The sequence below is a fragment of the Formica exsecta genome, unplaced genomic scaffold (assembly GCF_003651465.1).
Source record: "Formica exsecta isolate Colony F162 unplaced genomic scaffold, ASM365146v1 scaffold222, whole genome shotgun sequence".
Taxonomy (NCBI): Eukaryota; Metazoa; Arthropoda; class Insecta; order Hymenoptera; family Formicidae; genus Formica; species Formica exsecta.
Genome location: NW_021849518.1, coordinates 1,444,411 through 1,470,419, shown reverse-complemented (window position 1 = coordinate 1,470,419; position 26,009 = coordinate 1,444,411). Strand labels below are relative to the sequence as shown.

Sequence of the window (26,009 nt, the reverse complement as noted above, 5' to 3'; positions counted from 1 at the left end):
TAATAACGAAGATTTATATTAATTAATCATTCGCTCATGTACATATTCACTTTTACAAATACATTCATGTAATAATAAATTTAAATCGAGAGATTGTATCACACATATCACTGGGAACTCCGTCACATATCTCAGTATAAAAATATCCAAGCGGCACAAAATAAAAAATATAGCGTAGCTTAGTAAAAGAAGAGAAAGACAAGGGGATACAAGGCAAACGTACCTATCATACATTATCGACTGTACGTGTAATAAACGAAAACACAGAGTCCGTAATATAAAAGTTACCCTCTTACATGTGTTCACACACACACACACACACACACACACACACACACACAATCTTTTTTTACACATGCATATACATATCTTGCTAGTTTGTTCATTCAATATATATATGTATATATATACTTCGTATGAATATATTAAAAAATCTATTTCTCTTTATATTGTGGTGTGTTCAATATAATTTGATACACAAATATTCGTGCGCGCGCGCGCGCGCGTGTGTGTATATATGGAGTATTCTCTCATGCATGAAAAATAATCTTTGTATTTTTTTCTTCTTTTCTCGTATCCTTAGTTGACTCGACAATCAACTCGAATCCAAATAGAAATAAAAATCCGTAATAAAAAAAAAGTAATTATGTCCAACATAATTTAACATTCGGTCTCTGCTAAAACTTGAGAGATATTCAGAAATTACAACTAACCGATTAAACGTCTTTCCTTCTCCGTCATAAGATATCCTCTCCTCTTATTTAATTTCTCAATATTAACAAATGTAGAAACGCTATTTCAGTGCAGCCAGTATTTTCTGTATATCTCCCTATCGCTCTCTCACAGTAGGACCATTCATATATTAAATACAACTAAAGTGATAAGTGCCAACAATAATATACAAAATAAATATAAATATGTATGTGTATATATACATATAAAGAATGCGGATTTCCCAGCTGCAAATCTTAGTAAAAATATTTAATATTAATAACAAAAAACACATTGTAGTCAACAGAAATTATATACAGTACATGTCCACACGTACGATTTAACTAATTATGCTCTTATCTGTAATATATAGAGTGAAGTATCTAAGTTAGAACTTGAAATATATCTCTATTACTTTTGAGAATGCAAAAAAAAATTTTAAAAAGAAAAATGTTTGCTTTAAAAGAATAAATAATACAAATAAACATTTTTTAAAACATTATACTGCGGCTGCAAAATAAATTATAATTTTATAAAGATTAACTTTTCATCTCTGAAGGATTCATCTGAAGGTCAACCAATACATGATTGAATTTCTTTTTTTTTTATAGCTACATCACAAATAACAGAAACATATACAATTGCTTAAAAAAATGCCATCACCAGTCTCAAGAATAGCCCATCAAAATAAGCTGGATACCTTAGAAAATATAATTTTGAGAAAAGAATTGTGTTTGTTATTGTTATTTATTGTATCGATTATTTATCCGTTTAAAGCGAACATTTTTCTCTTTAGAAATTTTTTTGCGTTCTTAAAAATAACAAAGATATTTCAGATTCTAATGTTAGGTACCTTACCCTGTATATCCTGAAAGAAAAGCATATATATTTTATAGAAAAATTTAGAATACTTTGTTTAGAAAAAAAAGAAATAATAAAAAAAAAAGAACTACGATCGTCGACGATCCATTACATAAATAATCTTATAAATCATCACTGTGTTCTCTTCCCTCATGCCATCAATAAATTAAACAGTTTGATAACTTTAATCTTAAATGATTGGAAATGCAAAAACAATTGAATATGTTATTATCAACAATGATTCAAATTATGGTCCTACTGCATGTATCAAATAAATAATTTTCAAATATCCAAACTTTGTTTTCTTATTGACATCATTAGGCTTAGACCGAGCTTTTTCGAATAAAAAAGCAGATCCCACTTATATACACAAATCACAAGATTGTATTCGTAGCGATTCGATTCGTAACATGTATATAACGTTCTGGGTAAATTACAATGTAGTACGAGCTGCTGGAACACACCTAGGTTTCTGCTTATAGCATACCTAGAATAATAATATAGCACCTAGGTTTTTTGTACTTTAGCATTATTTCGTCATGATAGTATATAATTAATTATAAACATATATGATGCCACAATGTATTTACATTATCGCGATCAAATGACTACCAAGATGTGAATGGAAAGCAATCTATAATTGGCGCGGTATAATTCCTTAAATGTAATCTCTTCTCTGTTTCGTTATAATACAATATTTACATTCGACTTCAATAAAAAAAATCGATCAATAGAAGTATATTTAACATGGCTATCCAATTCGTGGCATCGGTTTCCCACATCTCTCACCGGGAGTATCACTCTTTCTAATCCGCTAACTTATGACTGAAAAATAAAAGATGTCAACGGAGTAACATGTTTGTCATTACGACTATAGATTTAACAAACTGAAATTTACTCGAAAAGTATTTTTTTTCGTTCTTTGCGAAATGCTAAAATGAAAACAGGAAGTGAACCTATCACGCATAATAATGAAACATGAAGCTATCTTTGCCGATAGTGGTCGGTCGGTTTAAATTTCGCTAAGTAAGAGCAAGGACTCTATTAACCCGATGTTTTAAGTTGGATAGCACGTGTGGTTTACTTACCTAATAAAAAGTTCGAAATAATTGCGATAACGTTTAAAGGCTCGTCGCATATCACATAAATCTAGATAATTTTTCGTTTCGTTTAGAATCATCATATTTATATACAGAGTTTTTCGTAATTCGTGCCCATCAATTATATAGTGTCATTTCTTGATGAAAAATGAATCAAAAAGTCCTGAATCATTTTTTCTTGCGATACTTAATGAAAGAGAAATTATCAAATAAAATTAACTTAATCAGCGCCATTTGTTAGACGGATGTATGTCCGCGAGCCGCGCGCTTGATAGTGTGCGTGATGACTACATACATGATTGAGCTTGCCTTATTTAATAATTCCTTTTTTGTTAAACATCGTAGAAAAAAAATGGTTAAGGACTTTTCAATTCATTTTTCCTCAAAAAATAATGCTATTGATAAACAAAAATAACAAAAGACTCTATACTACACAACATACACACACCTAACGTACTCTAAATTCAGTACATGCTTATTCGGATAAGCGTCGTAATCGCGGTAATCGCTGAGCAGTTGTATGTATTAAATAATTTTCGCATATGTTATCCTAATCACTGATCCGACTCGTTATTAGTCACTAACACATTGGCAGGCTCAGACTCTTTATTATTCGGTGGTAAATCCGTAGCGTCGGTCTCTTCATTGCAGCTCTCAGTGCTGTCAGCCGCGCTGGCACGTGGCACCATTGCCGAAGCGTCTTCCTTCTTGTCTCGATTCTCACTAATTTCCACGACGATCGTGGATTGCTGTTGCTGTAACTTGTGCATGTGCAATTGACTACGCAGCTTCGAGATCTCATGCGCGTCCGACTGCCGATGACGTCGCAGCTGCGCGTTCTCCGACGCCACGCGACGCGCTAGCTCTATTATATCCTGTGGTACGTTCAGCACTCTCAATCGTTCCTCAAGATCGGCCGCCGCAGTACCGTCTGAATCGGAATCGCTTTCAGACGGTGAGGAAGTGCCGACCTCTGAAGAGGCCGCCAGTGGAAGAGGCTCTACGGTCACCGTAGACGATGTCACTGCTGCACTACTCTCCTCTTCCTCGCCCTCTTTTTCCTTTTTCTCCTTCCCCGGCAGTACAGTTTCTTTTTGACTTGCATCGGACATATAATATATGGGATAAGAATCGACAGCCACAGCTTGATTCGGCGATGTTTTCTCCAACTTGACATCGGCAGACAGCAGTTCCTGCTTCTCGCTCGTGGGACTCGTCGAACGATGACTGTGACGGCGATGTTCGTGATGATGCCGTCGTTGTTGATGAACGGAAGAAAGAGGCGGTATCTGACCCATCTGAGTGGGCGTTGATATAGGCGCTAGCGCCACGTTAGGCTGAAAGTGCGGTTCAAAGCGCTCGCATTCCGAAAGTGGGATGACTCGTTCAGGATGCTGCAGTACAGGTGGACCTCGACTAAGATACGCAGGCAGCAACGATGAACTATCAACAAAAACGATAAAATTGTCATTTCTTTGCTTGAACATAAAACATACACATATGCTACGTGTGAGTTACAATACTTACTTGTCTCTATGTTTGCAATTGCCTGCAGCATTCCAAGGTCGAAAAGCGGACGCGCCCCTAGCAGCGAGTTCAAAAACTGCCCATTGCATTTGCAAATATGGGTCAGCTGCAGTAGCTATTTGAGATATAGGATGGTATATCCCTAGTCCATTGCCGTTATAAATTCCAGGACAGTCATCCTTCCCTATGTCTTTTTTTGTGCGTTTGGCTAATCTCTCATGTTCGTGTCGCAACTGAAACAAATAGTTGCGTGTACTCTTTCCAGATACATTTATGATGTTAAATCTTATCTCTAGTACTATATTAAGCGCTATCATAATATACAGCTTTGTAACATATTAATATTTTGATCTAATCTTTAAAGAGAATTGCATTATTAGTAGGAATACCTCTAGTTTTCGCTTGGAGTTTAACACAAGATGCCTCTCCTTCAGTTCACGAAAAAGAATAAGCGATTTGTTGTAATGTTGTTGATCACGAGAGAGCAACAAGTACGACCGCCAATTTGCTGAATCAAAACCCCAGTGGCAGGTACGGTTCTCCAAAGATCTGTGAGCATGTCTCACAAAGCGTTGCGGAGAGAACTGGTAGCCACACTCGAGACACTCGATGCACACAGAATCATCCGTTTCGAAGAGTTCGGCATCAAAGATACCCTTACACTTACCAAAACATTCATGATACACCTTGAACTTGACAATCGTCTCCTCATCCTCGTTTTTACCGCACGCTTTCTTATCGAAACAGTCCTGTGTCTGGCCGATTTGAGCAGGGTCGCAGGATTCTGTTCGTAACAGCAAAGCACTAACAAGCCTCTCGGCGTCGGTCTGAGTAATGAGACCGCAAGACGGAGCATTATGCGGCAAAATGGCAGAATGCTTGAGCTCCTCGAGCTGATCTCGGGTGCAGCGCGAACAATAGATCTGCAGCTCGTCGCACACCTGATTGATCTGTGGCAGCGAGAAGTCTTGCAGCACCGTGTTCAGTATCTGAGGTAAACATAACCTCCTCTCGCCGCCTACCACGAAGCACGATATCCTCTCGCCTTCGAGGATCGTCTCGCATCTCTCGGAGCAGCTCTGATCAGGCGCCGTTAATATCGGTATTTGGAACTCGAGCTCGCGCTTCTCGCCCTTGAGACGCTCCGCCGCCACGGGACGATCCTCGTCCGAATCTTCCAACGACCGGGAGATCTTGTTACCGGAGGGTGGAACGGGTGTCGCTGTGCGCTGTACCTCCTTCTCGACGACATCTTTCTCGGGCACCTGCGATTCCCCGGGCGATTCCAAGGCGCAATTGGTCGCCGGACGACTAGCGGGTGGTGAGAAGCACGAGGTTGCCGATTGTTGCTCATGTAACAAGACCTTACAGTCCATGCCCAGCAGGGCCGAGCTTGGACCCTGCAGGCTCTTCACAGCTGACAGCTGATAGGTCTTCAGAACGGTCTTCAACTGTGGACTGTACGATTGACCAGTGTTACCGGGCAGTAATGTCTCCATTATTACTGCGCGCGTGTCGTCGTCGGTATCCCGGGAAATATATCCCCCTCCCCTTCCCGCCCCTCCGCCCCGCCTTCGGGGAAGAGGGTGACGACCGAAGAACGTATCGCCCGCCGCTCTCTAACGTACGCTCTCGCCGTTTGGCGTTCGGCGAATTTCTTCACATTCGTCTCCCTCTATCTCGATTATATATATATAAACACACATTAGATTTTATATTATACGCTTCAAAACTATTCCACAGTAAACTTATGTCACAGACATCAAAAGTACGGTTGAACCGTACATTGGAACAATCGGCATGACTCGCCTTCTTCGCAATTTCACTTCCATGTCACTCGGGCCTAGTAGCGCGTTACAATCGTCGCGATGATGTTCGTCGTCGTGGCACGTACTCTTCGCATTTTTCGCGCTCGTTCGCGAATCGACTCCGTGTCGAGTGCCGAGTCGCGAGACAAGACCGGGTCCATCTCCGAATGAGGTTTTTAACCCGCGCGCATTACGAGATTCTCCTCTCTCTCTCTCTCTCTCTCACACACACACTCACTCACTCACTCACTCACTCGCTCACTCGCTCACTCACTCGCTCGCTCGCTCGTCTCACGCGAGACAGAGTTACACGCGTATAACCCGTTCGCGCCTTCTTCCTTTCTTCCTCCCTACGTTCGCCCCCTTCGTTGTTGCATTGCGTCGCTGATGAAGACAACGATGCGGCTACCGCTGCGATCCCGCGACACCATCACCACTTCCACGTACATCGTAAAGTCACTCGTTATCCATTTCTTTCTTTCCCTTTGTTTATGATATTGCGCTCTCTTTCTCCCTCTCTCTCTCTCTCTCTCTCTTTCGTGCGCGCGCGAGTACGCGAATATCGCACACGCAGCGTGCGTCTCCTCTGTGGAGTCTCCTCGCGATCGCGAGTTCCCTTCAATTCCGTCGCAAGTTCCCTCCTTGTTCCTTGCTACTGCCCTCCTCCTCTCCTTCTCGTCCTCCACCTCTTCCTCCTCTCCGCCCCTTCTCAACCTTTTTCTCTTTCTCTTCCTCCTTCTCCTCTTCTTCCTCCACCTTCTATGGCAGCGACAGCGGTTTTCAACACGATGTTCTTGTAGCCGCGAATTCGAAGCACGACGATGGCAGGGATTCGAGTCGCACAGTCACGGCGGACCGACGATTCATGATGGGCCGAGACTCTTATAGTCTTATTGAACGCAATTCACGGCCAACGAAATAACACATGTCCTTACATATGTAAATCTATTTATTTTTCGCACTTAATTGCACACGCGTGTACATTTTCTATTTATCTATCACATCGCTTTTTCCGTCACTGCATTGCAGCGCATCGTCGTCGCGAACGGTACATCTTATCATTGTCCCGTTGACGACGTCCCCGCCGTCGCGTCACCACCGAAACATCGTCGTCGTCGTTGCCGACGATCGCTATCGGGACGCTGCGCCGCCGCAAATAACACCACTCCGCGCGCCAATAACAACGAGGATGTCGACGATGATACATCCGATGTTCAGCGAATATTATCGCATCATTGGAGCGCGACCACCAGCACGACTACCGTCGTCAAACGAGTAATTTACCCGTCGGCACGTCGCGACGCAATGGCGTATCGATCGCGGCGACGACGGCGGCGGCGATGGTGGCGGTGGCGGTGGCGGTGGCGGTGGCGGTGGCGGTGGCGGTGGCGGTGGCGGTGGCAGTGGCAGTGGTAGTGGTAGTGGCGGTGGTAGTGGCACAGTGGCAGTGGTATGGTAGTGTCGGTGGTAACGGAACACGCACTGACAAACAAGTGTGGACGAGACAACCGATATCGGACTCGGACACTTGCAAGAAAATTGATTAACTTGCATATTTTTTTTCAGCGTCACGAGAGATGCCGATAATGATGTTTGTTTCGATTCTAGAGGAGACGTACAAGCGAATGGACACATCCACCGATGATGTGAATGCACGAATTCTCCATCGCGAATATATATATTTTCTTTTTTTTATCTTTCTTAATTTCTTCATTTATGCGTAGACACTAATAAGCGACGACAGACTTCCGCGATGTGTACATATACCTATGCGTTTCGCGCAAATTCTTTCTCATCCCTCGCGCTTTCATCGTGCACGACGACCTGTATATTGTAGATATTGCGTGGCTCTCGCTCTATCCGTACTTTTCTCGCATTTCCATTTTGCAGTCTTTTTTGCTCTCATGTGCGAGCAGAGGAGTCCTGATCTTTTAGCTCTTTTCCTCTCTCTTTCTCTTTCTCTTCCTCTCTCAATGCGTTGTCCACGAACGAGACTAGTTTCCATAGACATAGTATATCTAGACCGAGTGTGACGCTCGTGCGTACTGTTATCGCGAGCTTTTCGCACAACCGTGTATACGTGCACATGTGCTAGACTGCGTTCGAGAACGTCACCCATGTGCACCGAGCATCGTTCTATCTTTGTTATTTACTGAAAGTTGAACGAAGATAGAACGACGCTCGTGTGCACACGGGTGATGTTTTTGAATGTGGTCCAGCGTGCAGCCCGCTGTGTGAATTCCCAACCAGCTGTTATATATCATATGTCAAGAAATTACGTATAGACCGATTGTACTTTTTGCTCAACATGTATTTTATTTGGCGCGCATTCTTCTCTTTGCCTTACCCCCTTTTTCAATGTCAAATATCTTAGCAATTGAGTGTTATGTTAGGGCCTCAGCACAACATTAAGCGTTATAGAAAAAAATGGTACAGGACCTTTCTGTTCAGTTTGCTGTGCTCTACCTGCTCACAAGCGTTGTCAAGGGTGCTTTGGGACACCCTGTATATGTGTGTGTGTATGCGTTCACGTAGTGGTAAAAAAATCACCGTAAACTCCGTATACCCATCTCATTCCCTTCTATAAGCATCGCGGCTGCTCCTCCCTTTCTCCCTCCATCTTCTCGCGACAATCGGCTACCTACTGCGCACCGCCACGCCTGTGTAGCAAACAATGCCGAATTAAGTAAACACAAATGAATGATGTCATTATATAGAATCCGCATATTCATCTTGTATTATCTGAGAGCCGATTGATTTTACACTAATTTCTTTGATCTTTTAACGCGTCATTTTCCTTTTATAGCTATAATATACAGAGTATTAATTAATTTGCATACCCGCCAATCCAATAAGCAAAATGTGCGCAATATATGTCAACAGATTTATTCGGTAAATTGTTAGCAAATTGCAAATATTAACTGCCCACATATCAGATGTAGATTTTGAAAATATTCCAAAAATATCGTAAAAGCTGGTAAAAGTATATTATGTATATATTCTAGGAACATTCGAGACGTCCAAGTAAGCAAAATGCGCGCAGTATGTCAGCAGATTGGCAACAACAGATTTGAACTCGGAAGTTGCTAGTAAACTCATATCAGTTACGTCTACTTATAGCCATTTAAAATTAAATAGAACAGTAAGTAAATAGTAAAGTAACATAGTAGAAAAAAATGGTTTAGGACTCTTTTCGATTTATTTTTTATGAAGAGATATCGCTATGTAGTATTTAATAGGCGCGAATTAATTAACATCTTATATATAAATACAGATTGCGTAGATATGATACTAATATAAAGATAGAAGTCTGCTGGCAGTAAATATTTCGGTACGACTCTGCGCGCGAACTTCGTCTCTGGATTCTACTCGGTTTATGTAGTGACAAAAGAAACAACGGGAAAAAACGATATTTACAAGCATTAAACTCACTAGGAGGATCTCATTTAGTTCTTCGATATTGTATATACAGGGTGTCCGACAAGTACACACACACACACACACTTATAATAATTCTTATATAAAGAGTTACAAGAAAATAAAGTAAATAATCGTAGAATAATTTTATTTTAATTAGAAATTTATATTACATGCGCGTTTTGCTCTCGATTCGATTGAAAAATTCCAATTACGTTTCTGTGTAGTCCCTCACTTTGTCACTCAAGAAGAGCAAGTGTGTATGCCGTGTGCGTGTACGTACACATTCATATACAAGTAGAGCATAATGCGCATAGCTCGGTTACGACGTGCTGTCGTCCGCGGCGGCACGCGCATTCATGTGAATCGGACGCTGCCGCCGTCTAGTTATGTGGCCTTCCCGTCAAAATAGCTTGCGTATCTCTCCCTCTCTTGTGCGCATCTCTCTGTCACACTCGCACTCCATGCGGTGCGGTGCGCAGCATACACATATGCATATGCCCGTGAACCGACGACTACGCAAAATACAGTATGCTTAGTATCGTTGCCATCTTGTATTCATTGTCAGGATGAAGTATCGCGAAACTTCGATGATATTGATGGCGCACTCTTCATCTTTGCTCTTCCTCGAAATAGACAGCTGGGTGCCATACTTCATGATTTGTACATACAAAAATGTTTGGAAGATATTAGCCTGAAAATTATGTTGAAATCAAATTATATATATATATATATGTGTGTGTGTGTGTGTGTGTGTGTGTGTTGATATACTTAGAATTGCGCGATAGATATTTTGCCATCTTTTGAAAATGTTAAAATTACAAAATAAAATTAAATAATAATGACGAAAATATACAATTTTTCTGTGTAATAAACAATAAATATTGTTCTCTTCTAAATAATCGTGCATATTATAATTATAAAAACTCCAAAGATGTTGTGGAACAATCTAATAAAATATTTAAAAAGAATAGGTTGCTCATATCTCATACACATATATATAAGTACATAATATAAGTTATATATAAGTACAGTTATATAAAATTTAAAAAAATAATACGTTATAAGTAATATATAAGATATTGAAACTTGATTTATACTCAACTATTTTATTTATTCCTTTTTGTCGTCTTATTTTTCTTTTTTTTCTTTTGCATCTTTTTGTGTTTCTCTTCCTTTTTGTCCTTTGATTTAGATTTCTTTCCTTTTTGTTTATTTTTCTTCTTTGCCGAAATTTCATCCTCTGATGATAATGAAGAAGAATCCGTTGTTGTAGAACTAGACAAGGTGGAACTAGATGATGAAGTAGATTCATCGGAACTGGAGAGTTCATTCTCTTGAGCGTTTAATGCTGGTACGGTAGTCGGCTTTGAACGGGATTTTAAGTGTTCTCTTAAATCATCAGTCAAAGCACCCAAACCAATTGAAGTAAAAAAGTTAATTGCAAAACGCGTATTTTTCGGATCATCTCTAGGAAATAGTCCTTCAAACACTTCTTGCAGTGTTGCATCCTTGACTCGTTCATTCAGTTTTGCTAGACCCATATACTCTGAGAGTTCTTGAAACAGAATCTTAATAAATATCCTGTTAGAACTAGTGGTATCTTCCTCGTTCAATTTTATACACGACAGTACGCTCCACGAAATGGAATCCGTGAATAGTAAATGGGCAAAAAATTTCGACACGTTCCGCAATTTGTTGCTATCGAGACGATGTATCGTATGATAGGAATCTTTGAAGATTTGCTCGAATGGTGTTACGTACATCTTATTGATGGCGCAAAACCGAACGGCTAAAAGTCCAAAGAACTTCTCGTACGTTCGCATCTCCGCGCAGCAGTCCAAGAACATGTGGCACAATTCGATCTCCTGTCCGGGTTTCAGTTGCATTTTCATCAACTTGTGTGCACATTCTTCGAAATCGAGCGAGGAATGTATCATCAAATATATAGTTCGACGAAGTGCGGTCAGATTTGTTTCTGTATTATCAAATATTACATCTTTCTTTCCTTCGACTTGTTCCGCGCTGCTATCTTCGTCCGAACTGTCATCTTCTCTATTCTCATCATTATCTTCCGAATCACTGACATCTGAACCAAGAATCTTTTTACATAATTGCTTATACTTCTCCTCGCTAGCAAGATAATTTACATCAAACTTGAACACATTTAATATATCTTGCGTATCCATCTCGTCATCTAATCTTATCGAATGGGTGAATTGATCCTCCTCTTCCACAAGATCCAATTCTTGGGGAACAGCTTCGTGATCCTTAAATCCATCCTTTCTGATTTGAAACATAACTTCTATCATATATTGAACTCGCTTATCCAATTGTCCTTCGTGTAGTATGTTTCTTAACATCTCAAAGATGGCTTCTACACCTCTTCGCGAAACCTCTGTCAGCTTCATGCCACATTCCTTCAAAAATGCTATGGCCACTTCAACGAAATCATCTGTTGGTGTTTCCAATAACAGAGTCAAAATTTCTAAAGCAATAATTTCATAGGCTACACCTTGATTAACCAAATGTGCTATAAATGTGCCTGAGGATATACACAAAGGTTTATCATTTCTTTTAAACCCACGTTTAAATTGCAGAACGAGACGCGTCAATACCAATTCACCTATATCAGGGAACTTGGAATTGATTATAGCTGTTAGTGCTGCATAAACTGGAGTGAATGTTGGAGAAGCAGCTTGCGCTTGAATAATAGAACGCGCCAACAAACCTCTACCACGAACAATGTTTTCGTGCAACAATTCTCTTGTTATGATTCCTATATTACTAGTGTTAACCTTATTAATATAACCATGGATAGACTTCTTCAACGCTTCCCATGCAATACGTTGATAAGCAGCTCCAGACTTATCAGTTATCTCTGCTTGGAGCATACGCAATTTGGCAGGTGGAATGTACGCACCTCCCGTCTTTGAAGTCAGAAGATCCACTGTACGCTTTTGCCTAACTTCCTCTACATTCTCTTGCGTTTTATCCGGTTCTCCATAATACCTACTTCCTACTTCTTCTTCCGGCAAATTCTGCTTTCTGCCCCTTTCGCCATTATTATCCTTACGATCGTCGTTGTATCTAAGATTTTTGTGATCATCGCGTCTAGTACGCCGATGATCATCGTCACGTCTAGAACTTCGATGATTACTGTCTCGTCTGAAACTTCTGTGTTCACCGCACCTGGAACTACTGTGGTCATCGTTATGCCTAGACTCCTTACGATTGTCATTGCGTTTGTAATCTCTTCGTTTGCGATAGCTTTCCTCGATCTCCTCTTCGTTTCGTTTTGAGTGCGATCTCTTCATTTTTCTCCTTGTGTACATAACCTCATGCTTATGCTCACTTATGCTCACTTGTGCCATCGACATATAGAATGGAGAATGGACTGCTGATGGCAGTGGAAAGGGAGTCGCACGAGTATAGTGAAAAGCGGATAATATGAGGTCACTTCCATCTCTTTCTAATAAAGCCTGATTGGATCAGCAGTACTGCAGATTTTTTGCCAACCAATCAGGCTTTATTAGAAAGAGACGTAACGTTTAGTTCATAATGTCATTATGAACAAAAGCATTGTAATCCTAGTGTTAAACTTTAACGGTTCCGGCATAAATTAACAGTTACGGCCTGCATAAACCAGCCTTCAGACCACACATTGAAGATTTGAGATTGAAGATTCAAGATTGAAATTTGACCAATCAGAACAAGAAAGTTTAGTTCCTTTTGTTCTGATTAGTCAAATTCCAATCTTTAATCTTCAATCTTCAATTTTCAATGCGTGGTCTGATACGGGCTAAACGCAGCCTCTGCTGAACGCGGCCATTTATCATACATTTATATGTAAAGAACAAAGGATGCTATCGGTCTAGTGTATTATAATATAGAAATTGTGAAAAAGATAGTAATATAAAGTGGACGAGATAAAATGCTAATTATTCACATGTATCGTTGCAATTAATCGAAAACGACTGGGCGAGATACATGCGATAATAAAATCATATAATGAGTGTCGAACTGCATTCCGAACAGCTCGTAATGAGCTTATTGTTAGTTCGTTTGCGGATATATTCCTTTTAATTGGGCCGTACTATGTTTTATAAAATTTAAAGAAAAAAAGCTGTAACAAAGTCTTCAAAGTGCAACTGAAAGATACAATCTTCACATCGGTCATGCGAGCGACAAACGTTATTGTAGGTAAATTAAATGAAACCGAAGCAGTAGGTGGTGTGGATACTAACAGCGCTTCAGCGCTGGGTGTGTTCCACGTCGCGTTGAGGTTATCTCACGCGCAATGGACTGACAGCGTTCTCGATTTCGGGTATTTCAGGATACGAGAACACAATCAACGGGAAGCCTATAATATGATATACTCTTTTTTCGAAGAGAAAGATGCTTGGTGTTATTGGGTTGTATCGGTCGGCGCCCTGCTGTCATTCCTTGGCCTGATTGCCGCCTGTATCTGCAGCTGTCGACGGAATGAAAACAAGTGAGTATGCCAGAGTTTTATTATTAACTTGACTTATATATTTTATCAGATAGTAAAACGCTAGCAGTATGCCAGTAAATTCAATTATGATTTTGCGGCAACTTCCGTTCTGTTGCGTCTTTTATAAGCTTAATTTCTGCAAGCCCGGCTTATAATATATGTAGTTTATAAATAATTCATAAATAATTATATAATTATACATTCTTATCAATAACAATTGAACACAACAAAATATGAGATACTTTTTGTTAATGGAATATTTTTTTTTAACATATAGCACGTATATTGAATGTACTAATATTCGCATTCTGTCGGTATCCGGCATCCTCTTAATGATAATTAATAGATTAATAAATTCAGATTTTTCAGTACATTGTATATTCATTATTTTTTTATAAATCTTAGTTTTTTTTATAAATATTAAATTTTTTATAAATGGATCTTACATATCATGCATGTATGTATATATATATATATATGTGTGTGTGTAATACAGCCAATTCACAATTTGACATTTGTTATGCAACTATAATCATATCATGATAGGAATGAATTTCTGGGACTTGCTGGAATGGTAACACTGAATAATTCTGAAACAGATAGTTTCAACAGAATTCCAACATTGGATGTATCCCAAATTATTACCCAAGATGTCAACGATGGTGGGAAAAGGTTTTTATCTAAAAAATTACTGTAATTTTCTAGCAAATAAATTTTCAATCAGTTTATTTTCTAATTTTCTATTGCGATAAAAAGAAAATTAAAGATTATTTCTTAGAATGACTTTGTCTTGTTAATTAATACTGTACTGTCTTGCAAACATATAATAAATTTCTAAGATATTCTAAGAGATATTTTAAGATTTTATTTCTAAGATATATTTTGTGTGTGTGTGCACGCGTATTCTTATTTTTATTAAATAAATTATTTTATTTATGTAGAACTACGACAGGTGCCAACAGAAGTCTTCCAGACATTCCAAAAGATAAAAGCAAAGAACATGATGATATGGTGGGTTCTATAGCACAAGATATTTATGAGACTACTGAGACTGTAGGAGACCATTCAGAATTATATGCTACAGTCCAAGATGCGGGTAATATTGCTTTTAGATTAATAAAACGAGAAAAATAATTATATTAATGTTATTAAAATTGAAACTAAATTTTGTTATATATTTTTTTTTTTACTTTATTATTTCAGTACAAGAACAGATATGTGAAAGGGAAACACCGGAAATTGTTCAGCAAAGTTCTTTGATACAAGATACGTCTCATCAATATGCAAGATTTGCATCTCCTATCTCTGATAATAGTAAGCAAATTATTAAATTTTTCTTGTGTTTCTTAATTGGTTAATAACATTCTGATATTTATTTTAGTTGAACATCCTTATGCCCAACTTCAAAACTTTCAGAAGACTGAGGTTAATCAAGTAAATAGGTATTATCTATTTATCATATCTGTACTTTATCTTTTACAAAGTATACATTTTTTTAATATTTTGTAGAATTAATGTTAATCAAGTCACGAATATTGAAAATCCATCAACATCCACGAGTCAATTGGGCGGAAATCCGATTGCGCCGCCGCGAACTCGCCGATCATCCTCGCACAATTCGCTTTTTAACTCTGAATTGCACTCCGACATTCAAGCCGCTAATGCTATCTCCGGTAGTATACAGGCTAATCAAGACTTACCTTATATGACGCCGCCTCTCTTAATGTTATTGCCACACTCGTCACAATCCCAACATAATAGCCTGCAACAGCACTTCAGTGGAGACTCCCAAGATTCGAGTAAATTGCTTACCTTTTTCTCTCTTTGCAATTTTATTTTTTAATAATTAATAATTACTGATTTTTTTTTTATATGTAGAAGGGTACACAAGCATAAGCGTAAGGGAACCGTTAGCTAATATAATTGCACAGACTAAAGCAACTTACAGACAAAATCAATCCAGTCGACCAATTATTGATTCTCATTATACCACTGTTTCTGATGATTCAGGTAAATAAATTTTAGAGTTGCGGTATATCACGATGTAATACATAAAAAGCTCTTGCATTGTGACTATCCCATAGATGAAATGTATGCCGCGATAGATGAGCAAGATAAAGTATATACTAGTGGTAGTGAAACATATGCGCAAATTCAACCGATGATGTCAGAAGTCGAAAGACATGCACAACACGAGCAAACGATATTTTGTCAACCTTTTTTGCGCACAGAAGAGACATGTCCTGCACCACAACCGCCAAGTGTTGATAGTTTACGTTATGTTGCACATGCTCATTCCAGGCAAGGTAACAAAAGCTCGTAATAATTATTAGTTTCTAGTAAGTTAATAATTAAATAATAAAATATAGTTACTTTTCTTGTGTTATCGAGTAATAAATACAACAAATTACTTTTCTCTTTTGCAGCATCATCGTCGAGTGCCAATAGTTCCATTATTAATCCGGGATCACCCAAACCCGAGAAACGTCAAGCAAATTCTCCTCTACCACCACCGCCTGAAGCAACCGCGGAAGGGTACGCGATTGTTGACAAAAAGAGTAAAAGCGATGACAAATCGAGATCTTCGCTATCAGTGGGTAAGTCGCTCGAAGACATGTACGCAAAAGTGATGAAGAAAAAAAAGGAGATAGAGGAGCAGCAAAACGATACTCATCTAAACTCTAATAATGTTCTACATTCTGAAGCAAATATTTGCAGAAAATTGAGTCTTGAGGTCAGCCGGGCATCATGGTGCAGCCATGAGTCCGTGGAAATACAAAAGAAGGAACCTGATCTCGTGTATTATTCTGTTACAAGCAGTAACACGTGCAACTTTAATGTTGAAAATGACAATAACATTTTGAGATTACCTAAAGTCGATATGGACGCGGCTCATTTAAAGATTGATCATGAATACGAGACCGTTAATTCTAACAATAGCAAGAGAAACTCTATCGCGAGAGGCGACACGGCGACATCGTCCGATTTAAACTACAACATGTTGCGTCCACAATGCTCGCGAGAGATCGATTTTCAAAGCACTTCGATATTGGCAAGAAACAGCACGGACACATATTCGATATCATTTAAGCACAGACAAGTAAGTAATGCCAGCAGCGAGGATCCTGGCTATGAGAAGGTGCGTTTGCGACGGCGAGACGAGTTAGAGTTAGATCAAGACACTGACTCTGAACCAAATTACGAAAGCATGCCGCATCATACAGTTGAACCGAATTATGCATCCGTCTGCCAGCCGGGTGATAGTGACACAGACCCGAATTATGAGTCTGTGAGTCATGGCGATCCAAATTACGAGAGCGTAAGGTACATGAATGTCACACAAAATGAGGAACCGCCTTACGAACAGGTGAATAATTTTCTGTCGGATGCAAAAGCGGACGGTTATGAAAAAATAAAGGATAAGAATATGATGAGTGTTTATAACAAAAAGATAGATCTGAATCTTTCCTTGGAACGAATCAATAATGGAGGAGATATTGACGATGGAGAGTACATTCAGGTTTAACATTCTGATTTTGTTCAACGTTCACCAAGTGTGCGTTGTTATCGAATTATTTTGTGTCTTTTCTACACATCTCAAATTCGTTTGGAATTTGGAAGAAAAACGAAATTTAACCTCGTATATTGCGATCCAATGAGTAACTTCTAATGCATAAAAGCAACATGCATCAAGTTACAACCGATAGCAATAAGATAATGAGGATAAGACTGATAGAGACAGACAGTGAGAATAAGCTTACGAATAAAAAGAGCTAAATTGTATTATATATTTAATCTGATACATTCCTGAAATCAGTAACTTGAACTACAATTTAAAAAATAATTGATAAACAAGTAAAAATAAATCTTTTTTATGTGAAATTGTGTATTATTACATTTGAAATGTTGTTCATGCAAACTAAAACTTAAAAAAAAAAATTATCATCTGTCTTTAATAAAAAAAGGATAAAAATATTTTTAAAAAAAAGAAAGATTTTTGACCTTTAAGAGGAATGAAAAAAATCTAAAATTTTAAGAAAATACATTAATAATAATAAAGAAGATTATTTTAGACATCATAAAAGCGCTAGAGAAAATTATTGAAATGGCAATATTTACATCGAATTAATACTGTTTGGAAGAAAATGCTATTCAACAATATAAGACGTGATTATTTTGAGAAAAAGAAATAGTTTTTAAAATATTTTTCACATAATTATATTATCGAATAAATTTATTTATTATATCAAAATTTTGAGAAAATACAAATTGAAACACGTAAAAGTTTTAATTTTAACAAAATTAACGATTTTCTCTAATTGGAAGAAATGAAATTGATTAGTTATTTTTTGTAATATGGAATATATAAATTATATTTTATAACATAGGTTATATATATATTTGTACATATTTTAAATTTTCGTGCAATTTTGTATTGTAAAAAAGCCTCTTTAGACGATTTATAATTTGCGATAAAATTTAAGACAATTATATTTGTAAAGTTTATATATCATGTAATGCAGAAAATATTTGAACACGTAAAATATATATGAATCAAAATATATATCATTATATTGGGTTGAATACATACAGAGTGCGGAAAAAATACCGGGACCCTAAAATATCTCGAAGAGAATAGCTTTTGGAGGAAAATGTTAAATACAAAAGTTTTTGGGTATTGAAAGAGTTATCTGACTGGTCAACTAGATTTAGGGCCCAGGGACTAGTTTAGGCCTAGTATAAAAGTATTACAGTAAGATTATCGAGAACTAGATATTTTACGAGATATTTTATCTTTTCTATCAATATATGTCAGATTAAAATATAAAATAATTCAAAAAGTACTTAATGAAAAAATACTTTATTATAGTGTTTTGGAAAGCTCTCAACATAAGTTATAAGAATATACAATGAAAAATGGGAGTTTCCATTTAAGAAATTGAAAATGATCTTCATGTGACCTTCAAATGACTATCCAAGGTCACATCAATGGCACCATCTTATGTCCCCCTTCGAACCAAACAACTTTTGTCTGAAACGTTTTTCCGTATCTTCCATATTTTTCGAGATATTTGACTGGCTCTTTTAAAATGGACCACCCTGTATATATATATATCATTAAAACATGTGACGCATAAAATTACAAATATAATACTTACTATCTTGAATTTTATCGCGCATTATGGATCGTCTAAAGATTCTAAAAAAATTTCTGAATTTTTTTATGTGTCTGAGATATTATTTAACTAAATTTTATAGAGTTTATGAGGTTTTTTTTGACATTTTTATGAAAGTGGATATGAGAAAAAGTAACAGTGAAATAGAATAAAAAAATATACAAATTTGCATTAACTATTTAATTATTTCTGTTTAAAAAATGTTTAACACTATAAAAATATAAATGTCAAAAAAATAAAAGTAAATAAAAAATTTAAAGACTTAAAAAAAGAAATTAAAAAAGAGGAAGTAATAAAACTCGTCTTTCCATAATGCACTTTTGAAAACACATGCAATGCAGCTTAATAATCCTTCAAAAAAATTAAGGTATAAAAAGAAGCAAGGATTATATAAAACAGAGAGAGAGAGAATTTAAAACTTATTTTTTTGAACATTCCATATCTCGAGTCGAAGAACTCGTACAAAAATGAAGAAAAAAAAAAACATTTTTGGAAAATAAGAATGTAACTCAATGTAGTTTAGATTAAATCGGAAAAAAATCTTTCTATTACTAACAATAAGAATTGAAGAAAATTATTATTTCCATACTAAAATCTGTATGTATCCCTAAATCAGCTTAAATATATATATATTAACTTTTTAAACATTATTTAAACATTTATTGTAAATTAGAATATTGCATAATGATAATATTTATCTAATACCGTGGCCTCCCGAAGTAATTTATATGAATATAAATTCAACCGCAATTAAACAATAGGAAGTAACAAATGCAGCATACATTTATTTTTATTTGCTGCAAAAAAAAACAAGCCAATTTTTAGACTTATTGTTAGTCTTATTATTTTTTCAGAAAAACATGCTACGACATATATTTTATTTATACTTTCTGCTAAATATGTATATAGAGAGTAAGTGTACATATACAATTTCGTATATATGCAAATAGAGAAATATTTATTACAAAAAATAAATATGTTAAATTTATCAGCCAATACCACATTATTACTACGATTAGATTTATTACCAATCAAATAAACCAATATTTCTCGAAATACATCAAATTGAGGCCCTTGGTCCCTCATCGAAGTCACATCAAATTATGACATCAAAAGCAAGAAAAAATGAGATATGTTGCGAAATACATTGAAATAAATAAATTTTTTTATACCAGCTCAAGTTTGATAGCATAGATTGATATAATATTTCGAAGACTTTTCTCAGTTTATAGGTTGATGTAACTGTACATTTTTATGAATTGTTATAAAGTCTATTTTGCTGAAAATATGAGACGCATATAAGTAAACTATACATTTACTATACTTTATTCTAAGCATTGTTTGTAAATCTATTTACAATTTCTTGTATTTTAACGTTTTTAGATTGATATTGATTGATGATTTGTATTGTTAAAAAAAAGTACACTAAAAAAGTTATGTAGAAAGAGAGAAAAAAATATGTATTACCATCAAGTAGTCAATCCATCCTTCTGGATATATAATTAACATTATCTATATATACTACTTCGTCCGTTCTTATAACTATCAGAATACTCTTTTCTTTTTCTCAAAATTGTTTGCAATTGTCTAATCGAAATATTATTGAGAATTTAACGATTTTTATTGCACAATATATGTAAATAGAACATTTATATTTAGAATTACAGGATCGTATGCATGCACGTACATATCTTTCTCAATGTTTAACATGTACTCATAATCATTATCTAATTTATGGATCTAGTTTTATTGCATCTGTAAATTATACAGGATGTCTACTTCCTGGGCTGCGTTCGGAAACATCACCCGTGTGCATACAAGCGTCATTCTATCTTTGTTATTTATTAAAAGTTGGATAAAGATAGAACGACGCTCATGTGCACACAGGTGATATTTCCGAACGCAGTTTTGGAAAAACATTGATGTGACTTTGTATTTTTCCTTCGAATGAACGAAAAGCATTAGAAAACACACTCAATGAGAAAAACTTATTTTAGAAGAAATTGCACCAAAAAATTTTTTAAATATTTTCTTTATCTGGAATTTAGAACAAAAATATCTGGAAGATCAGAGAATTTTCAGAGAATTTTTTTACAAGATTTGAATAGACACATCCTGTGATAAAATTCTCTTTAAAAGGAGAATGAAATGGGATTACATATTCGTATGTCATATTGATGATTTATTTCGTTAAAGAACATTGTTTATGTTGCAATTCTGGAAATACTTCGTACATTAATACTTCAAATATATCCTGTAAAAAATATTTAAAAAAATGAGGCTCATACACATACATATTTAACAATAATACGAAAGAATTGATCGACTTACGTAAAATAACTGCTTATTCAAATTCACGTTCTGTAGGGAATCGAAAACTTTAATCGCGCCGCGTTGAGCACTCTGCGCTCCTACTAGATTGGTCAATACTTCAGGTACATTATTAAGAAATTGCCTACGTGCCTCGCCTCGCGTTTTTAGTTTCTCCTCGTCAGTACGGAAAACCGTCTCGGACACGAGTTGACCATTCGGCCACCATGATTTCATAAACAATTGTATGTAATAATGAAGCATCGGCTCGGAAAACACCCAAGCGACAATATCTCTAATTTGTCTGTAAAAATCAAGTGACATATTAATATACTTTATGATAAATATTTGTTTTATAATTTGAATACAAAATATTAAAGAACTTTTAGAACTTTCTTTCTCTCTCTCTTTCTTCCTCTCCCTCCCCTCTCTCTTCCCCTTTCTGTTTATAAAATATTTATAAAAAAACAAGGTACCTCTCTCTCTCCTAAAATATCTCAAGTATTATTTTCTATGTATGTATGTACATGAAAGATTTACATTTTTATTTAACATGTAAACAAATAAACGAAATTTTTCTTGTTTTTATACTTCACCTATTTATGGTACGTCCATAAGTAATCTGTACGAAAGTAATGAGAGACCGTCTGAGCCAACGAAATACTCCTCGCAAATCGAAAATTTCTCCTAAAAGCGTGTACAATGGCTCAGCGATCGCATCCTTGCTAGCATTTAGATAGCTATCCGTACCGGTACGGCCTGTCTCACTATCGTCCAATAACAACGAATAATCTTCTTCATCTTCTTTATCGCGTAGCTCGTTACTACCAACAGATCTGTGGAAATTTATAAAGTCAAATATATCAATGATTATACGATGAAATTAGTGACGCGTACGTTTTGAATAAAGTAGATAAAGAAAAACGAGACTTCTTGGGAGACGGTGCCACGGCTTTAAGATGCTCCGAACTTGGACTAAGAAAGGCGTATAGTGCTTCGCTTTGATTAAGCCTTTCATCCTCCAAGACAAACTGCAAGAATTAATAAACGATGAATAGTATCAGTGTGTATAAGAGTTTAGATTTATAAATAAAAAGGACGTACGTTGCATTGAGACATACATTTAAATATTTTTGTATCTGCATTTTAGCTTTGTCAAGAGTGCTCTTATCAGATTTTCCGAAAAACTTTAGAGGCTGCGACGGTAAGTCCAGATTTTTAACGTCAGCACATAACTGACGTAGTTTTCTATGAAGATCTTGAAAATCTTGCAGTTTCCTCAACACTACCCATCCACTAGATATACTCTCGTCGTTGTCTTCATCTTCTGCCATGTGGACAACCAATACAAATTGTGGAGGATCCCCATTATCGGGCATCTACTCAAGGCATGAAACTTATGTATGAATATATACAGATAAAAATTTTTATACAGAATCACACACACACATACATACTTACTTCTGCACTTTGCACATCAGCTCTCCAATGACCTAAATGTTCGGCCCACATTTCCGTATGATTTAAATGCGCCTCCAATTGTCGTTTTTCACCTTGCAACCATTCGACCTCTTTCGCCAATATGCTTAGTACTTTGCTCTCGGGCTTGAGAGAGGATTTAAGTGCTTGTAGAGCTTGCATCTTGTTGTTCAATTTTTCCTGCAATTGATCCAGTTTACTGCGAGCGTAATTCGATCGTTCGCCAACGAGCAAAGTTGAAGATTCTGATAATGTACCATCAACGATCCCATGATCTTCAGCTAAACCTAACATACGAAGTAAAAGTTTATGAATACGTTACGTAATAAGTCGTAATACATCGTGTAATAAAGCTACTTTTCTAGTAGCTAGTATTGTCACATCAATATTAATCACATAATATCTCTAATATCTAATCTAATATTTAATCATAATTTTTATCTAGATTGAATTTAAAATTCTCTTGTATTTTATATATAATACTGACCCTCTGCTCTTTCATTGAGTAACGCTTCCTGCATGTTTTTATATTGCTCGCTAACGAGGAACGATGGATAATATTTGTCTTGGAGCGTCTTGACGACGCCATCTTGAACCTCGTAAAAAATACTAGGTCCCGTATCACCCAACAGAAAGGCCTCCATTCGCTTTCGGACATTTTTATCCACTTTAATCTCGGCGGTGGGTGATCTGATATAAGTATAAAAAATCTCAGCACCCAATTGATGCCAATTGGATCGATCCGCAGTGCGTAATTCCTGCACCGCCGCCCAGTAACCAATCAATCCTTGACTGGCGACCTGTTCTAAAAATTGAGACAAATGTCGTCGGCCAATCAAATTATCCAGAATCGCTTGCAGCGGAATTATCCTGCCTTCCGCAATCTCCGCGGCATCGCAAATCTCCGTATCCTAAAAGATATCATTACGAAATGTATAATTCGCGTTAAATCCAATTCGCGTGAGAGTTATATATTTCTATGCGAAACCTGATGAGGATATCCATCCCATCCCAACGTTTGCATGTGACACTCGCACGTATTTTTGGCGTACGTCAATTGGCTGATGTATCTCTTAAGTTTTCTCGCTCGAATAGCATCGGAATTTCCGAGCGTGTTATTCTCAGGATCCAAGCCTTGAGCTCGTTTAACGTTCTGTATCGTGGTAGCTTGCATAATCTCGGTAACGATGTTATATCTGATATGTTTGAGAACTTCTAAATCCTTAGTGCTCTTGATCATACGTATAAAATCCTCGAAGGATTCCGCGTATTCGTACGTTTTTCTATGCATCGCTTCGGCGAGTTGTTGTTGATCGATATACGCCAAGATCTTCTGATTGATGTAATCGGGATCCGTGATTAAATCTATCGCCGGTTTCAGGACTAAAATATAGAAAAAAAAATATATATATACATATAGGAAATCAAATAATTTGATTTTTTTATAGAATAATAATGAAATTACTTTTACATGTGAGAAGTTCCCTTAAAAGAAATTTGATTGGAGAAAGAGAGTAACTGCGTGGTAACAAAAACAGGATATAAAGTTCACTAATCTTCCTTAAATACTCCAATTCGGCAACAGGTGACATTAGATGTGCCGACAAAATAAATACAGGATCCTCTCCCTCTGATCTAAGTAGAACAAATAAATAAAATTATTCTTCTTATCTTATTCCTTAAATATGCCAGGAAGAGAGGCTTACGAAGCTGCTTGAGCTATCCTGATCTTTTCGAAGTGAAAGGTAAGCTTGTTCACTATATTGCAAACCACTAATTTAGTATGATCAACATGTGATAAACGATCGTGGAGGCTCTGTATCGCACCCCATACATCCTGTTTCATATTATTTATCAATTGTTCCGAACCAAAGGCCAGATCATTTAACCAAGAACCGACAAAGTCCTGAAAGACTAGATCTAAAAGATTCTGCAAGGCACCATCCACCAAACGAGTAAAAATCACAGGATAACGCATATGTTTTTTGCTGGTAGCTGATCTGGGCTCGTATCCTTTCTAAAAAAAGAAAAAACCAACAATTAAGAGCAAACAACAATAATGACATTGTACTGATATACTATATCAATTGCGTCACTTGTAAAGCACATGTACCATCAGCATGTTATGGAAGGCATCCATCTCGGTAATGATTTTAATGGAACTAGAACCAGTCTGGTGCTTGGGGGATAGGGCTATGTTAATCATTATCATGATTAATGGGCCGACAAGCAGACAGGAACAAGTCAATATAACATAAAGACAACAACACTGAATGCAGGTCCAGCCAGTAACAATTCCCAGACTTATGACAGCTAATGGTATAAAGCAAACGATAACAGGGGGGACCATGTTTCTCTTTAGTAATAATACGATAATACGACAAGCCAATAATATTTATATCAGTAAAGGTATATTCAAGACAATAATACTCTTTAATCTCGCCGTGTTAATAATACAAAACAATAATATCAGGTGCCTCGCCATTTTTAAATACCTCTAGCACCCATAAACATATAAAATATATAGACGGAACTTATAAATAAAGGCAAACGCTCGGTCTAGATATACTATGTCTATGGAACTTATTCTGTGTTTATTCCATTGAATAAAAAAGAATAGGGATGAGTCGATTGTGTATCTTTGAAACGAAGTGAAAATTACAAAAGTGAACAGATTTACTAGATTTCGACAAATGAAATTGTAGATACTCTAGTGAATTTTCTAATGGCATTTTCGAATGTAGCAGGTTTAGGGCCAATTTCACCAAGCTCGGTTAGATTAACCGACGGTTAAAATTAGCAGGGTTCCAACTGAAATGATAAGAATGCTTGGTTTTCCTTCACCTCTATTTTCTGTTGGCCACCCTGCTAATTTTAACCGTCGGTTAGTGCCGGTCTACAATAGGGGATTTAAGCCCTAAACCTTATGACTTAACCTCTAAACTATGACGTATTTTCGGCCTTAAACATTTCTCGCGCTGCCTTAAGCCCTAATCTCTAAGCCCTAAGCGAGTTGGCCAACTCCCATCTTTTAAAGCTTAGAGCTTGAGGCTAGGATCGATGTAATTTTTCTCTTAAAACAAAGGCTAAATCTTAAATCACCTATTGTAGACCGGCACTAATG

At 36.7% G+C, this 26,009-nt stretch overlaps 4 protein-coding genes across 10 annotated transcripts; 1 reads left to right on the top strand and 3 right to left on the bottom strand.

Annotated features, from left to right (window-relative positions):
- Nucleotides 1–2,215: 2,215 nt before the first annotated feature.
- Nucleotides 2,216–7,331, bottom strand: LOC115235411 (ski oncogene). Its single transcript, XM_029807188.1, has 3 exons — nt 4,589–7,331; nt 4,200–4,432; nt 2,216–4,115 (listed from the first exon to the last, which is right to left on the bottom strand). The coding sequence occupies exons 1-3, from the start codon at nt 5,696–5,698 to the stop codon at nt 3,227–3,229; spliced, it is 2,232 nt and encodes a 743-aa protein (XP_029663048.1). The 5' UTR covers nt 5,699–7,331; the 3' UTR covers nt 2,216–3,226.
- A 2,223-nt stretch (nt 7,332–9,554) lies between these two features.
- Nucleotides 9,555–12,940, bottom strand: LOC115235410 (pre-mRNA-splicing factor CWC22 homolog). Its single transcript, XM_029807186.1, has 2 exons — nt 10,530–12,940; nt 9,555–10,118 (listed from the first exon to the last, which is right to left on the bottom strand). Exon 1 carries the CDS (start codon nt 12,802–12,804, stop codon nt 10,534–10,536), a length of 2,271 nt encoding a protein of 756 aa, XP_029663046.1. The 5' UTR covers nt 12,805–12,940; the 3' UTR covers nt 9,555–10,118; nt 10,530–10,533.
- A 341-nt stretch (nt 12,941–13,281) lies between these two features.
- LOC115235408 lies at nt 13,282–17,882 on the top strand. Of its 4 annotated transcripts, XM_029807185.1 has the most exons (11): nt 13,287–13,627; nt 13,761–13,919; nt 14,466–14,591; nt 14,861–15,015; nt 15,123–15,233; nt 15,301–15,361; nt 15,429–15,718; nt 15,798–15,929; nt 16,004–16,225; nt 16,346–16,516; nt 16,638–16,771. In XM_029807185.1, the coding sequence occupies exons 2-11, from the start codon at nt 13,795–13,797 to the stop codon at nt 16,643–16,645; spliced, it is 1,401 nt and encodes a 466-aa protein (XP_029663045.1). In that variant the 5' UTR covers nt 13,287–13,627; nt 13,761–13,794; the 3' UTR covers nt 16,646–16,771. The 4 variants fall into 4 exon arrangements, with proteins under 4 accessions (XP_029663043.1, XP_029663042.1, XP_029663045.1 ...); XM_029807183.1 differs by having other exon boundaries at nt 13,282–13,623; nt 16,346–17,445; XM_029807182.1 differs by having other exon boundaries at nt 13,283–13,627; nt 16,346–17,882.
- Nucleotides 17,883–19,559: 1,677 nt separating this feature from the next.
- On the bottom strand, nt 19,560–25,399 carry LOC115235452 (sorting nexin-25-like). 4 transcript variants are annotated; one of them, XR_003884033.1, is made up of 11 exons: nt 24,999–25,399; nt 24,592–24,902; nt 24,351–24,520; nt 23,874–24,268; nt 23,373–23,796; nt 22,868–23,172; nt 22,511–22,785; nt 22,304–22,437; nt 22,003–22,242; nt 21,428–21,710; nt 19,560–21,350 (listed from the first exon to the last, which is right to left on the bottom strand). XR_003884033.1 is itself a non-coding variant. In XM_029807265.1 (11 exons), exons 1-11 carry the CDS (start codon nt 25,233–25,235, stop codon nt 21,279–21,281), a joined length of 2,829 nt encoding a protein of 942 aa, XP_029663125.1. In that variant the 5' UTR covers nt 25,236–25,399; the 3' UTR covers nt 19,560–21,278. The 4 variants fall into 4 exon arrangements, 2 of the variants coding, with proteins under 2 accessions (XP_029663125.1, XP_029663127.1); XR_003884034.1 differs by having other exon boundaries at nt 22,337–22,437; XM_029807265.1 differs by having other exon boundaries at nt 22,528–22,785.
- Between the last annotated feature and the right edge of the window lie 610 nt (nt 25,400–26,009).

Coding starts and splice junctions, on each gene's coding strand:
- LOC115235408 (XM_029807182.1), top strand. CDS start 13,795: ATGATATACTCTTTTTTCGAAGAGAAAGATGCTTGGTGTTATTGGGTT. Junction 14,592..14,860: donor GTCAACGATGGTGGGAAAAG/GTTTTTATCTAA, acceptor TTATTTATGTAG/AACTACGACAGGTGCCAACA. Junction 15,016..15,122: donor TGCTACAGTCCAAGATGCGG/GTAATATTGCTT, acceptor TTATTATTTCAG/TACAAGAACAGATATGTGAA.
- LOC115235411 (XM_029807188.1), bottom strand. CDS start 5,698: ATGGAGACATTACTGCCCGGTAACACTGGTCAATCGTACAGTCCACAG. Junction 4,433..4,588: donor ACTCCAAGCGAAAACTAGAG/GTATTCCTACTA, acceptor TATTTGTTTCAG/TTGCGACACGAACATGAGAG. Junction 4,116..4,199: donor AATTGCAAACATAGAGACAA/GTAAGTATTGTA, acceptor TTTTGTTGATAG/TTCATCGTTGCTGCCTGCGT.
- LOC115235452 (XM_029807265.1), bottom strand. CDS start 25,235: ATGGTCCCCCCTGTTATCGTTTGCTTTATACCATTAGCTGTCATAAGT. Junction 22,243..22,303: donor TTATCTACTTTATTCAAAAC/GTACGCGTCACT, acceptor AAATTTCCACAG/ATCTGTTGGTAGTAACGAGC. Junction 21,711..22,002: donor TATGGACGTACCATAAATAG/GTGAAGTATAAA, acceptor TGATTTTTACAG/ACAAATTAGAGATATTGTCG.
- LOC115235410 (XM_029807186.1), bottom strand. CDS start 12,804: ATGTCGATGGCACAAGTGAGCATAAGTGAGCATAAGCATGAGGTTATG.